The 13310-nt window shown below is 35.4% G+C and overlaps 3 protein-coding genes across 3 annotated transcripts; all 3 read left to right on the top strand.

The window, feature by feature from the left end:
* Positions 1-445: 445 nt before the first annotated feature.
* LOC126759584 (antigen 5 like allergen Cul n 1-like) lies at positions 446-1398 on the top strand. Its single transcript, XM_050474455.1, has 3 exons — positions 446-575; positions 647-1035; positions 1106-1398. Exons 1-3 carry the CDS (start codon positions 453-455, stop codon positions 1359-1361), a joined length of 768 nt encoding a protein of 255 aa, XP_050330412.1. The 5' UTR covers positions 446-452; the 3' UTR covers positions 1362-1398.
* A 2618-nt stretch (positions 1399-4016) lies between these two features.
* Positions 4017-4901, top strand: LOC126758705 (antigen 5 like allergen Cul n 1-like). The gene is made up of 3 exons (XM_050473064.1): positions 4017-4139; positions 4211-4599; positions 4664-4901. The coding sequence occupies exons 1-3, from the start codon at positions 4017-4019 to the stop codon at positions 4899-4901; spliced, it is 750 nt and encodes a 249-aa protein (XP_050329021.1).
* Positions 4902-10021: 5120 nt separating this feature from the next.
* On the top strand, positions 10022-11061 carry LOC126758704 (antigen 5 like allergen Cul n 1-like). The gene is made up of 3 exons (XM_050473063.1): positions 10022-10177; positions 10239-10627; positions 10698-11061. The coding sequence occupies exons 1-3, from the start codon at positions 10055-10057 to the stop codon at positions 10951-10953; spliced, it is 768 nt and encodes a 255-aa protein (XP_050329020.1). The 5' UTR covers positions 10022-10054; the 3' UTR covers positions 10954-11061.
* The last annotated feature ends 2249 nt before the right edge of the window (positions 11062-13310 follow it).

Raw genomic sequence — 13310 nt, 5'->3', positions numbered from 1 at the left:
AACCCAAAAAAGTTCACCAGTTCCAAAATACTGAGCGAAGCAGAGTTGCAGAACTTTAGTGAAGCTGACCACAAGTCAAGCTTATAAAAACCCTTCAACGACATGCGACGTATTCTCTTTCTCGCTCGATCTTACTCTAACTTTCTAAGTAGTAAGAGTCAAGACCAGATGGCTGTGCTCTATTGTCTGAGTTGCTTTTGAAATTCTGCAGACTAAGAAGAAGAAGAAAAAATCTTTATATTTTTCTATGCATCAAAGAGCAGATGCAACGCAACTCAACTTTTCGTTTACGCTCTTTGTAATAGAATACTATTAAACGATCCACCCTAATTCAGAAGTTTAGTCTAACATCGGTATATATATATTTACATATTATAACTATTAGATAACGGTAGCAATATAAGTCACGTCTTTCGCAAATCATTTCCCATTCGAATATCAGATCAGTTGAAATGCAGTTGACGTTTACACTTTTGGTTTCTCTGCTGACCTTTTTGGACTCGGCGCACAGCACAGACTACTGTAACCCCGATTTATGTCCTCATGGAACGAATATTGCCTGTGACAATGATGGGGTAAGATCATAAACTAATAAAGAACCCGAAACTCGAGAACGGTCCAACAGCTTATGTCCGTTACTTTTTAGCAATTCTCTTCAAGTTGCATAAATCCGAGAATGGTAGAACTAACACCCGCGGAAAAGGAAACTTTAGTCAATATGCACAATGAAAAACGGAACACTGTGGCCGGTGGTAACACAATGTTGAAGCCAGCTTGTCGCATGGCCACCATGGAGTGGGACGACGAGTTGGCCTCTATGGCGGCGTTTAACGTGAAACGTTGCGAAATCGAGGACGACAGTTGTCGCAACACCGACACCTTTCGGCATTCGGGTCAAAATATAGCATGGATGAATTTCTATGGAGACCCGAATGTTACAATCATGTCGAAGCGTGCAATTGATTTGTGGTTTAATGAAATTATGGACACCGATCAGGCATTTATCAATAAATATCCACGTCATTACGGCGGCGAGTAAGTATTATACTATACATCGCAAACAATCGGTAAGTTTGTAGAATGATTACTCAGTTATTTTGTTTAGCGCTATTGGTCAGTTCACCGTTATGGTGATCGATAGGAATATTCGTGTTGGCTGCGCTTCGATCATCTACAGACAGGAAGGCGATGATTTCGACGGTTTCCTATTAACTTGTAACTATGCAACGACGAATGTTGTAAATTTCCGCATTTACAAATCATGTTCGGAACCAGCAGTTGAATGTGAAACCGGTAAAAACCCTGATTTTCCAAATCTTTGCTCCACAAGTGAAACATACGATCTCAATAAATTTGTATAGACCATGTGAGTTCAAATAAAATACTTGTACAAAAAGGGTCGAATGTGTGAGTGACTAAATCATGGTGCGCTGTGATTTTGTGTATGAATATCGGTACATTTACAAACTGGGAATGGTAGTTTTAAAGAAGTTGAGTGATTTTTTGTAATCTATAATGTTATTTTGTGAAAGAAGAAATGTACCCTATAGGTATTTCAAATGGAGTTGGGCGCACTGTATTCGGCTCACCATTTTTTGTTTGATCTCTACAAAGAGTTACTAATAATGAGATCTTTAGATTGCGGCATGTTTTAGTGAATACTTCTTGAAGAATTTCCTTTGAGGTTAATTTACTTTATTGAGAATTTATTATATAATTTTCACAAATGCAGTCAAGTTCAAAGCCCTTGGTCAAGATACGTTTCGGTTACGCAGAGCTGACTATCGTGGGAATAAATAATTCTGGTAGTAATTTAAAGCAGCATTTATCAAAAGTCATGATTGAAGGGTTTCCATCCTAACTAGACTACTTTTGGGAACACCATAATCTAAACTCTCTAATCTATGACATTGATCGTATAGCTAAACTAATATATCCATATATGCCGCACATAAACAATTTACACAGAATTCCTCATTTAATTTTAAATAAATTTGTTAATAACGACAAAAATATGAGAAAAAACTTTAGAAAAGCCGACGTTTTTGGTAAAATATTAAACCTTATATTTAGAATTAGAATTTTGCAAAATAAGTATAAAATTCTTTTATTTGAATGAAGTCGACGTCAAATGGCAAAATAAACACACGATAGTTCGCAAATTTAAAGCGACGCGTGTGACATATGTTTATTCATCTAAATACATACTTACACGTAAGAAAACAAGAATAAACGTTAATTTCGGTTGCGCCGAAGCTATAATACCCTTCACAAAATACAAAAGAGTCCTTACAAAAACTTTGATCGGCCAGTTTGTATGGCAGCTACATGCATATATGTCAAAGTCACTCGATCTGATCAATTTCTACGAAGATTGCACCGTTGCTTTGGACAATAACCCATGCCAAAGTTCGTTAAGAAAACTATCTAATAAAAAAAATTCCATACAAGCACTTGATTTCAATCCTGCAGTTTCTATGCCCCATATATGCTCTAGTGGTTCGATATCGGCGGTTCCGACAGCTTCTTAGGGAGAAAAGGAGATGCGCAAAATTTCAGATAGAGATCACTGAGAGCCTTCTTCATATGTACATATACAGATGGACATGGCTAAATTGTTTCAGCTTGTCGCTCTGATCATTTATATATACTTTGTAGGGTCTCAGACAGTTTCTGGTACAGGGTATATCGGTTCACGGTATAAAAAATAAATTTATATACAGCAGCCACTGGATAATTTGAATGAATGATTCAATTAAGTTTTTTGACTGCTTTGGTTAATCTATTTTTTCAGATCAATATACGTATGACTCAGTGTCATTAATGGGTTAATGGTCTATGAAATTTGTTGTTGAAGAAAGATGTTTTGGGTTGTATCAATACCTTAAATTCCACTGTTCTTTCCAATAACATTTAAATCTAATGCAAAGCATTTTTAGATCCTTCTTTGCAAACTTCATAGTATGAAATACTTCTACCAAAGGACTTGTCATCGTCCCTTCCTCATCTTCTATAGGAAAACTATTTATAAGCACAGTCAAAACTTTGTTTGCTTATTTTTTAAATTCCACGCTTTCATTTTGTTTGGAGACACTAGCTCAAGTGACCGCTTCCTAAACCAAAAAATGCAAATATTGAGTAGTCGAAAAAGTCTTTTCGTATTTCAAACCAAACTTTAATTTTTTTTTATTTATACTAATAAATAAATAAACAAATATGTACCATTTTGGTCGACCACTTTTGCCATTTTTCCGCTGGAGACATTATTCCATCAGTGTAAAACTTTCATCAATGTAAATCGAAATTTAGAGTTTCCAGTACGGAAGTGAGCGAATCATTGTTGTGCTACATGAACTGATACAGCATTGTCTCCGTGAACTTCACAAATTTCATTGGAGGCTCGTGTGGCATTCTTCCCTTTTTTATACAAAAATTTCAAAATATAGCGAATATCTTCATTATTTTCACTCATTTTTGAACAACTGTAAATTTTTTTAAACTTCTCCGAATTCAATTTATTTTTGGTTAAATGAAGCCTAAAATCTCACCTTTCCAACACTATATGATATGACATAATGTGATTGGTAGCATTGGAGATATACGATTGCAACAACTTCTATTGACAAAATACGAAAAGACTTTTTCGACTACCAATAATATCTCTTAATGTCATATTTTTTTTCATTTTGTCCTGCTCTCGACGGCTATATAAAAGGCGAAAATTTTTATATGAAATATTTATGAGTTGCGATTAGGGGATTCCACTGTTATCTGAGTAGTATATTATATATTTTCTTGAGCACAAATATTTATAAAATGCGCAGAACTTGGTAAATACTAAATATATCTGCAAGTATTTACTTTTGGTGAACTTGGCAGCGTGTCGATTAAACATATGAAAGACAAGTTGATAAAAACAACTGTGGCCTTCAATTATATACACAGTCTGTCATTTAGCTTGCTGGGAAGCGTACGAACTTAACTATTATAACGGTATTATTTGCTGAAACATTGCAATGGAATTGAGGCTCGTGTTCGTCGTCATTTCACTGACAGCGCTACAATTCGCCGAAGCGGTAAATTATTGCAACACATCACTTTGTGGTGCCAAAAAGCACATAGCATGCAACAATAATGGGGTGAGAGCTGCGCTTAAGCGCTGCAGAATCTTCATGCAACATCTTCAGTTAATATCTCAAACTTTTTAAAGAAATTCGCAGCGTCCTGCCGCAATGCCGCCATGGTAACCTTAACGCAGGCGAATAAGAATCTTATCGTTAAGTTGCACAACACCAAGCGGAACACAGTGGCGAGTGGTAAGACCAAATTGAAGGCGGCCTGTCGCATGGGCACCATGCAGTGGAACGACGAATTGGCCGCACTGGCCGCGTTGAATGTCAAACAATGCCAAATGAAGCACGACGCGTGCCACAATACTCAGGCCTTCAAGCATTCGGGTCAGAATTTGGCTTGGTCCAGTTACTATGGCACGCCGAATGTACCGCAATTGTTGCAAAAATTGATCAATTTGTGGTATAATGAAATCAAGTATACGACTCAGGCGTACATCAATAAATACCCGAACAATTATAGTGGACCGTGAGTATTGCAAGAAGTTGGTGTTGTGTTCGGACTAATTTTCATTTGATTTATGTTTCTTCAGCGCCATTGGTCATTTTACGGTTATGGTTGGGCAAGCGAACATACGTGTGGGTTGCGCTGTCAGCACCTACTCGGTGACGGGTCAATCATATAAGGCGTTTCTGCTGGCCTGCAATTATGCAACCACCAACATGATCGGTGCCGCGATGTATACGACGTGTGCAAAGGCGGCTTCTGGTTGTAAGAAGGGTACAAATACGGCCTTCCCCAGTCTTTGTGCGAAAACCGAAGTTTATTAATTATGGAAATATAGATATAATATAATTGGAAGCATATGCTGTATTTGTATTTGAGAATTTTGCGGGGAGAGCAGAAGCAGATGATTTTTTTTGTAGCTTAGTAGGAGTTTTATGACTAAACCGTTAAGCTTTTCAAATGTTTTTCAGGGGTAAAACGCTCTTTAACTCATAAAACCAGCAGTAGAAGGTAAAAAAGACCGAGTTAGAGAAAGAGAAAAGCATTTTTGTGGTTTATGTTTTTATACTTTTTGGCTGTTTTACTCTCTATCTCTGAGAGTAATTGCTCAACTTGCGCACTATTCTGTGTTTCTTAAAAAAAAACAATGCTAATATTTACAATAACTACAAAACCAAACAATCAAGCCCCTTCAAAGCAAAGAAAAAACTCTTCCGCAAGCTGGTAATTTTCCAGTCTTCAATAGCGCTTTTATGTTTAATAATACAATGCGAAAGCTCAAAGCGGCACTCAGTTAAGCCAAGTTCAAGTGTTACTCGCCAAACAAGCAAACAAAAAATTTAAATAAACAGTAAACAGTTATTTTATGGATATCGTTTAAGGGGGTATTCTGGTTTAGAAGCCCGAATTTTAGGTATTTTTTTGACGCGATAAAAAAAATTAAAAATTATTTTGATTATCCATTTTTTTACATGCTTTTTATTGATATTCCAAGAATACAAAACATAAATAATATAAAAAAAAATTAAATTAAAAAAAACTGCAGTTCGGCTAAGTAGAGACTGATGAAACAATGGCTTGTCCTGTTGTGCAGGATATAAATCCTTTCCGTGACCTAAAATGAAAATTTATGCGAAATCCGTGAAGAGTAAAAGTGTAGTTATCGCACTACGAAACGTTTTTGAAAAAAAAAATTTTTTTTTTACAAAATGGTGGAGGTTTGAAAAAAAGTTTCGTATTTTCTCTGTTTTTTTGTGGTTCGGAATTTTTTTTAAATAAAAAAATTAATTTCTTTCGGAAGATCTTCGTATTTCGATACTACAATGTATAAGAAAGCTCTGTGTAAAATTTCATGTTAATCGGTTGAGTAGAACTTGAGATATCTTGCACACTGTTTCTTGAAAAGTTGTTATGAGAAAAACGAGTTTAAAGTTTGAGAACTAGTCGCGCGCAGTCGGAGTCGGAGTCACAAAATGAGCTGTAACTCGGAAAATAATTTGAATTTCGAAAAATCTTCTTAGGGACATTTTCTTGGAGGGTTATACAATAAAATTATGCAAAAAAAAAATCGATTTTTTCGAATTTCTAAACTTGAATACCCTCTTAAGAAGTTGGAATTAAGTACACAATGACTCTTTGGGTCCAGTTCAATTTTGTTTGGCAGAGAGAAATATTTTTTAGAGAATATTTAGACTTTTTATGACTAGTAAATAGATAGAGCTTTAACATATATTTTGACAATATAAATATAAATTTTAAGCTGAAAATATTATGTAGAACAAGAGTTACAGCGCTCTGAACAGCCCTGCCTCGAAAAAATGGGCTCGCACCTTCTCTCTGATTCCGGCTGATTGGCTTATCGAAATAAATACATATAAGCGGCGTTTTAATCTGTAAGCCTAAACGCACGGAATGGACTATTATCAAATGAATATATTTAAAAATTAAAATTTTATAGACATTTGAAAAAAAAGTTGCGATTTTTTTGGGGTTTGCTATTAAAAAACGCAATTTTGAAAATTTTTTATTGCTCATATATAATTCCATGCGTTTACATGTGCTTAGTGTTCCCTAAAATCAAGTCATTGGGCCAAGACGTTTATTAGATACGATGGAGGAAAGTTTAGAAAACCTGTTCCGTGAAAGTTTCTAGTTCCCTTAATCATCAGCCGAACAGCTTCTTTTTCTAACTGTTGTATCTTTAAAACAGCTTCGAATTTTTAAAAATCCCTTTACTACCGCATTTTAGATGAGTTAAGAAAGTAATTTATGAAAAATAAAACAAAATCGATTTTTTGAGCCCAAAACATGGAATGACGTTACTATCCTTAGTAAATAGATTTGTAGAAAAAACTGTGGCCAACTTCAGCTATATACTATAGAAAACAATAACTGTGTTTACGTACATGTACTTAAGCATACAAGGGGTGTAGAAGAAAGGCGGATGGTGATTATCTTTCATCATTAGTAAGTATATGAATTCACCACGATCTTTCTTTTGAGTTTATTTCTGCTTTTTTGTTCAAAAAACACCAGCGAAATCTCTCAGTTTACTGACTTTGGAACAAATTGATAATTTAAAAGCGAAACAAAACAAACGGTGTTAAAAAAGTATTGTGGAACCGACGTCAAAGGCAAAATAAAGTACCAGAATTCATAAAGACCACAGAAAAACAAAACAAAAGAAATATAACAAATAAATAAAAACTTCAAATTTGCTGAACTAAGACAAATATTTTCCAAAATATTACTTTTTTTATATTTGACATAAACGATAACAGCTATGGCCAGCTAGATAGATAAAATATATTATATTGTCGAAATACACTATCAGGGGTGTTGTAGAATCTGATAGTTGTCGGAATCAGAATTGAAACCGATCAAAAAAAGAAGTAGGTGTCATGAATTCTGATTTATTGGTTTGATATTCGAAACAGAATTTGTAAATTTGTATCGGTTTCGGGTGTCACGGAAACCAATTTTATCGGTTTTGCTATCAGAAACAAAGCAAGAAGATAGTCGCTCACAGATTTGAAATATAAGTTAATTCGAATATTGGTTTTGCGTATGTTCGAAAAGACGAAAATCCAATCAGATTCTGTGACACCATTGAAAATCAGAATTGGTTTGCAATTCTGACAGCTAAGCATTATGTCTTGGATTCCACAACACCCCTGTATATTATCGAAAACTGCGCGGCACGACTACTGGTGGCAGAAAAATTCACATGTAAAACTTTCAGGCATAAGTAGCTCATTGGATAATGGCGGTTTGTCAAGCACCGATTATATACTTCCACTTTTCAATTGGTAAGGAATGCTCAGGCATAGAAGAAGATGGTTTACGTATACGAATGGTAACTGCAAGCACCACATTCAACATACATACATATATATGGATGGCTCGATAGCGGAAGACAAAGTTGGGGTGAGTATACACTGCCCGGCGTTAGGCATAAAACAGCTTTTTAAACCGTTGGACCACTGCAGTATATTGAAACGCATCAGCAGATAACTCCAATGTTAACATATACGTGGGCAGCGAAGCAGCAATCAAGGCTTTAACCTCGTTACGCATATCGACCAAAGGTGTCCTGGTAAGTAGGGTAGCTGTGGAAAGGACCGCCAGAAACAAGCGGCTTAGATTCTATTGGGTCCCAGGGCACGCGAAGGCATCGTAAGTAATAAGATAGTGGACGAGATTACCAAGAGTTGTGTATGGCTGTCATTCGAAAACGTGACTTATGGGGTTACATGGGTTTCCTCATATATAATTTCATGAAGATCGATTGAGGAGATCTCGAGAAATCTGCCCGACCGACTGCAAAAACACACTTTCGATAAAAACGCGTTTGAAGATCGCGCACAACTTCTTAAGACTGTATCTCCGAAACTATTACTCGGATCAACTTGAAAATTTGGGACAATATTCTTGAGGTGTTGTAGGTTAATAAAACAAAAAATTTATTTTTTGTATCCCGTAAACCTATGCATCCCGTTATATTGGTAAACTCATACATTGTCTACAAACGACGACATAGACAGGAGCATGACAAAGAAGGTAAAAACACGATGGAACGATCTACCAGGATGCAGAACTGCAGTAAAGTCATAAAATATCAAGAGCAAAGTTTCGCACTGGCAAGGCAATGCTGTAAGCATTTCATGAAATGCTGAAAGAGGTACTATTGATCACAAAATCAGTTGAAATTTGTGTCCAGCGGAATTCTAAAAGATGAATTCTACTTCTGGATTACATGAAGACACTCCATCTGTAAACTAAAACTGTTTTTACTCCTGGAAGATTCAAACATGGTTGAAAATATCAAGAGCAAAGTTTCGCATTGGCTTGGCAATGCTGTAAGTATTTCACATATTAAGGGGTTACATCGGTTTACGAGTTTCAAAAAGTCGAATTTTTTTATTGTCTTATTAAGTTCTTCAACACCTTTAAAATATTGTCCTAAATTTTCAAGTTGGTTCGAGTAATAGTTTCGGAGATAGAGCCTTGAGAACTTGTGCGGTCGATGCTAGCTAGGCTAAGTGCGCCGACTTTAAACGCGTTTTTTTCGAAACTGTGTGTTTGCAGTCGGTTGGCAAGATTTCTCGAGAACTACGCAACCGATCTTCATGAAATTTTACACAGGTCTTTGAGATACAATTCTTAAAGACTTGGATGAAGGATTTTATTTTCTATTACAACTATTTGAAAAAAAATTTCTCGAAATTTTCACTGAAATTTTCATTTTTTTTTGTAAAATGTCTGCCAAAAATCAAAATTTCAGTCTTTTTTCTCCTTCGTCCAAGTTCTAAGTTAAGGTTTTAACTAAAACACGTATTTTTTCACTTTAGGTGATCCTGTAAGGAGTTATCCTGTCACCGGAAATGGCGTCGCAATGGCCGAGCTTAAAATATTTTTTTCCAAAAATTTCAGAATTTCTTGGTTAATAGTGTATGTTTATAACAATAAAAAATTCGAATAAAATATTTAATTTTTTGTATAAGAAAACAATTGTTGAAGAAATGCAGTTTTTTACCCGAGGAAAACCCATGTAATCCCTTAAAAAGAGCATTATATGAAAAAAACCCATTTTTTAGATAAAAATATTAAAATACTAGCGTATTTTTTTGCAGATATACTGTATATTGTATTTAATTGAACATATAAATGATGTACAGAGTAATCCAAAAATGTATTGAGAAACCCCATCGAACATTTAAAAGGTACAGCTGACGAAGAAAAATTAAAAAAAAATGTAAATTAAACTTTTTTCTAACGTTCCTAATTATATGGCCGCAGCTTTTGCAATATTTATTAATTATTTTAGCTCAAAATAAATACAAAACAAAATTTGTTGTTGAAGTGTTATCTAATGTAATTAAGAAATGAGTTACGAAAACCATAAAAAGGCCGGAGTACCGGAAACTTATCATAGTCAATTATTACACAGCAGATAAACACAAAATATTAACTCACAATGGAGCTGAAATTTCTGTTACTCGTATCCTTCATAGCGGTGCTACAAATCGTGTACGCTCAGGATTACTGTGATTCGTCTTACTGTAGATCCGGCACGCACATTGCATGCAACAACAGTGGGGTAAATTGGAAGAGCTACACTAGCACTACAATGACTAATACACAATTCTTTGTATCGTTAGGCATTCGCAGCGTCTTGCCTAAGTCCAGCCTTGGTCAGCTTTACACAGGCGCAAAAGAACTCGATCATCGCTTCCCACAATGCCAAACGTAACACCGTGGCTGGCGGCAAGACAGCGCTGAGTCCAGCCTGTCGCATGGCCACCATGCAGTGGGACGACGAATTGGCCACACTGGCGGCATTGAATGTCAAACAATGTCAGATGAAGCATGACGCCTGTCACAATACAGCGGACTTCGAGTACTCCGGACAGAATTTGGCGTGGATTACATTCTATAACACGCCGAATACTACACAATTGTCATTGAAATCTGTGGATATGTGGTATAATGAGATTAATAACACCAAAATGGAGTATATAAATGCGTATCCGAGAAATTATTCAGGCCCGTAAGTATGACTTTTTTAATTTTCGAATAAGTTTAAGTAATTTTTTTTAAATGAAATTTCTGTATTTTAGCGAAATCGGACATTTCACCGTTATGGTAGCAGATCGTAATATTCGCTTAGGCTGCGCTGCTTCCACCTACAACGTAACGGGTCAACAATATAAAGCATTCTTGTTCGCCTGTAATTATGCAACAACAAATATAATAGGCGTCCCAATTTATAAGAGTTGTTCGGTAGCAGCTACGAATTGCACGACTGGCAAAAATCCGTCATACACTAGCCTTTGTTCGGTCGCGGAAGAGTATGATGTTAACACATTTGTTTAAAAGCGTGTAATTCTTAATGGAATTCCAGTTTTCTTATGTTTAATAAGTCGATAAAGGTTAGGTTAATATATAATTAATATGCAATACATGGAATTATAAAGTGAAAAATACCGATTTTATTCGAGAAAAGCAGTTATCCAAAGCTCGAACCTCTCTAAGATCGTTTCAACGAACACTAATCCACTCCGCTTAGACCTTCTAATGAGGTCAACTGACTTAGTTTAGACAACGAATCACACCTCAAAGCTCTTCACAAATCTTATCAAATGTAGCTATTCTAATAGTCCTCTCTTCCATATTCTTTGTTCAGACCCTACCAAAACTAGGTTCGTTCTGTTACAGGAGAACCATCAATGATCGAGATTGAATACTAATTTGAAGGATCTCCTATCCAACAAATATTGCAGAGACCGAAACCAGTAATAGTCCGGTGGTGCCTAGTTTGGAGAATATGGTGGGTGTGATAGCACATTCCATTCAAGCTGTAAAAGCTTTTGGCGAGTCATCAAACTTGTTAGAGGTCCTGCACTATCCTGGAAGAACACTCTACTCCTTAAGAGCATCACTCAGTTCGACCAGCTGATGACAATACTATTTAGAATTAATCGTGTAATTATATAGTAACAATGTACATCAAAAATACATACTTAGATCAAGATAAGAAAATTATAGTCGTTAATGGGACGAAGCAAATTTCCTTCTCTAAAAACATGGGAAACCCATATGTTAAGCTTCGAAATTAATCCTAGACGTTTCACGTGCTTCTGAACGGTCACGTTAGAAAAATTTAATCCTTGAGTAATCTCCTGAGTTATTATTCAATCATTTGCATCGATCAACGACTTTATTTTACCAACATCGGATTACTTTTAGGATAGATAAATACAGGTAATGAATCAAAGAAATAGTCAAAATTTTGATTTGAGACAATCCGCCGCCATCTTCCCAACAAAAAAATCTTTTTTTGCACAAAAATTTACACTTTAAAGTGACTTAAAAAATCTAAATTTTTATCAGAAATTTTATTCCTTCGATCATTACCTGACAAAAGTATCTAAGAAGATCCTGTGAAACTTTCAAGTCAATCGGTCAAGCTGTTTCGCAGAAATATTCCTCACCGACTTTGAAAACATTGTTTCGAGAAAAACGCATTTAAATTTTTGCTGCTACACCGGGCTACGGTTGCGCCTACTTTCAAGCGCTCGGAGACGTCTTTACAAATATGCTCATTACTCCGAAACTATTTACCGGAATACTTTGAAATTTGCAGACAATATTCTCGAATATGTATACATTCAAAGAACGCAAACTTTTTTTTCGATTTTTTCAAAACTACAAGTGGACATAACCCCTTAACAAGGCCTTTCAAAACGTGGTGTCTCCTCAAGATCGAAACTTCCGAAACGAAATTTTGCAAACCAATTAACGTACACATCCAAAAATTAATTAAACTGCATTTTTACCTTTTTGATAGTAAAACGGTAAAATATGCCGCAATTTCCCTTTTCCAACTTCCATCTTCGTTAGGACAGTAAAGAAAATGTATTCCAAAAAATTTAGAGAATTTTTTAAAACAAGCCTTGTGTCAGCTGTTCAAATATGTAACGGTAAATCGGTTAAGTGTGAAGTTGGCTGCAAAAAAATTAAATAAGATCAGCTTTTATCATGAAACGAAATTGCTTAGTGAACGACCCTAAACGTTCAAAGGTTGGTGTCTTTACTAATTTTACTGGAATTTTTTAAAAATATTTTTATAAGTGGTGAACATGGTTAAACGTGGTAGCTATTGTATAGATTGTTAGAGCTGAGAATATTTATAATCAAATCGCCATTAAGCATAGGGCTCTGCAATTATTGGATTTTGCACTTATGTATCTTTGCTAGCGGAACTTAAGTATTAGTAGGGAAAATTCTCGGTAGTTTCCATGTAGTATCAGAGAGCTTCACCCTATTAACTTTACCTAATAATTCTGTTGCATGAAACTTTAACCATATACAGTTCAATTAACTCAATAATATAATATTTCCCAGGAAGCTTGTGTACTTAGTTAAACCAAACAAAAATAAATAGCAGTTTCACTTTAAGTTATGGGCAACAGCTTACATATAATTAGAGCTTGGTTTTTACGTAAGTAAATATGCCTTATCTCCAACAAATTCCTTGTTAAATTTTTTAAATAATTTTGCGCTGTTTGAAAGAAAAAACAGAGAGATTATATGACTCACTTCGGAGAATTATATTTACACCAGTGAAATCTCCCAAAGTACATAATCTCCAGTTTGTAGAGCCCTGGCAAGAAAACGGTATACAAATTAAACTCCAGAGGTACAAGAAAGGCTAATGCCTGCCCACATAG

Source organism: Bactrocera neohumeralis, chromosome 5, assembly GCF_024586455.1.
Source record: "Bactrocera neohumeralis isolate Rockhampton chromosome 5, APGP_CSIRO_Bneo_wtdbg2-racon-allhic-juicebox.fasta_v2, whole genome shotgun sequence".
Classification (NCBI taxonomy): domain Eukaryota; kingdom Metazoa; phylum Arthropoda; class Insecta; order Diptera; family Tephritidae; genus Bactrocera; species Bactrocera neohumeralis.
Note: the sequence above shows the minus strand (reverse complement) of the source record. Positions and strands in the feature narration are given on the sequence as shown.

Bases quoted from the DNA above. Each gene is read 5' to 3' on its own strand.
- LOC126758704 (XM_050473063.1), top strand. From the start codon at position 10,055: ATGGAGCTGAAATTTCTGTTACTCGTATCCTTCATAGCGGTGCTACAA. The intron at 10,178-10,238 runs GTAAATTGGAAG...TTGTATCGTTAG, and splicing joins TTGCATGCAACAACAGTGGG to GCATTCGCAGCGTCTTGCCT. The intron at 10,628-10,697 runs GTAAGTATGACT...TCTGTATTTTAG, and splicing joins CCGAGAAATTATTCAGGCCC to CGAAATCGGACATTTCACCG.
- LOC126759584 (XM_050474455.1), top strand. From the start codon at position 453: ATGCAGTTGACGTTTACACTTTTGGTTTCTCTGCTGACCTTTTTGGAC. The intron at 576-646 runs GTAAGATCATAA...GTTACTTTTTAG, and splicing joins TTGCCTGTGACAATGATGGG to CAATTCTCTTCAAGTTGCAT. The intron at 1,036-1,105 runs GTAAGTATTATA...TATTTTGTTTAG, and splicing joins CCACGTCATTACGGCGGCGA to CGCTATTGGTCAGTTCACCG.
- LOC126758705 (XM_050473064.1), top strand. From the start codon at position 4,017: ATGGAATTGAGGCTCGTGTTCGTCGTCATTTCACTGACAGCGCTACAA. The intron at 4,140-4,210 runs GTGAGAGCTGCG...AACTTTTTAAAG, and splicing joins TAGCATGCAACAATAATGGG to AAATTCGCAGCGTCCTGCCG. The intron at 4,600-4,663 runs GTGAGTATTGCA...ATGTTTCTTCAG, and splicing joins CCGAACAATTATAGTGGACC to CGCCATTGGTCATTTTACGG.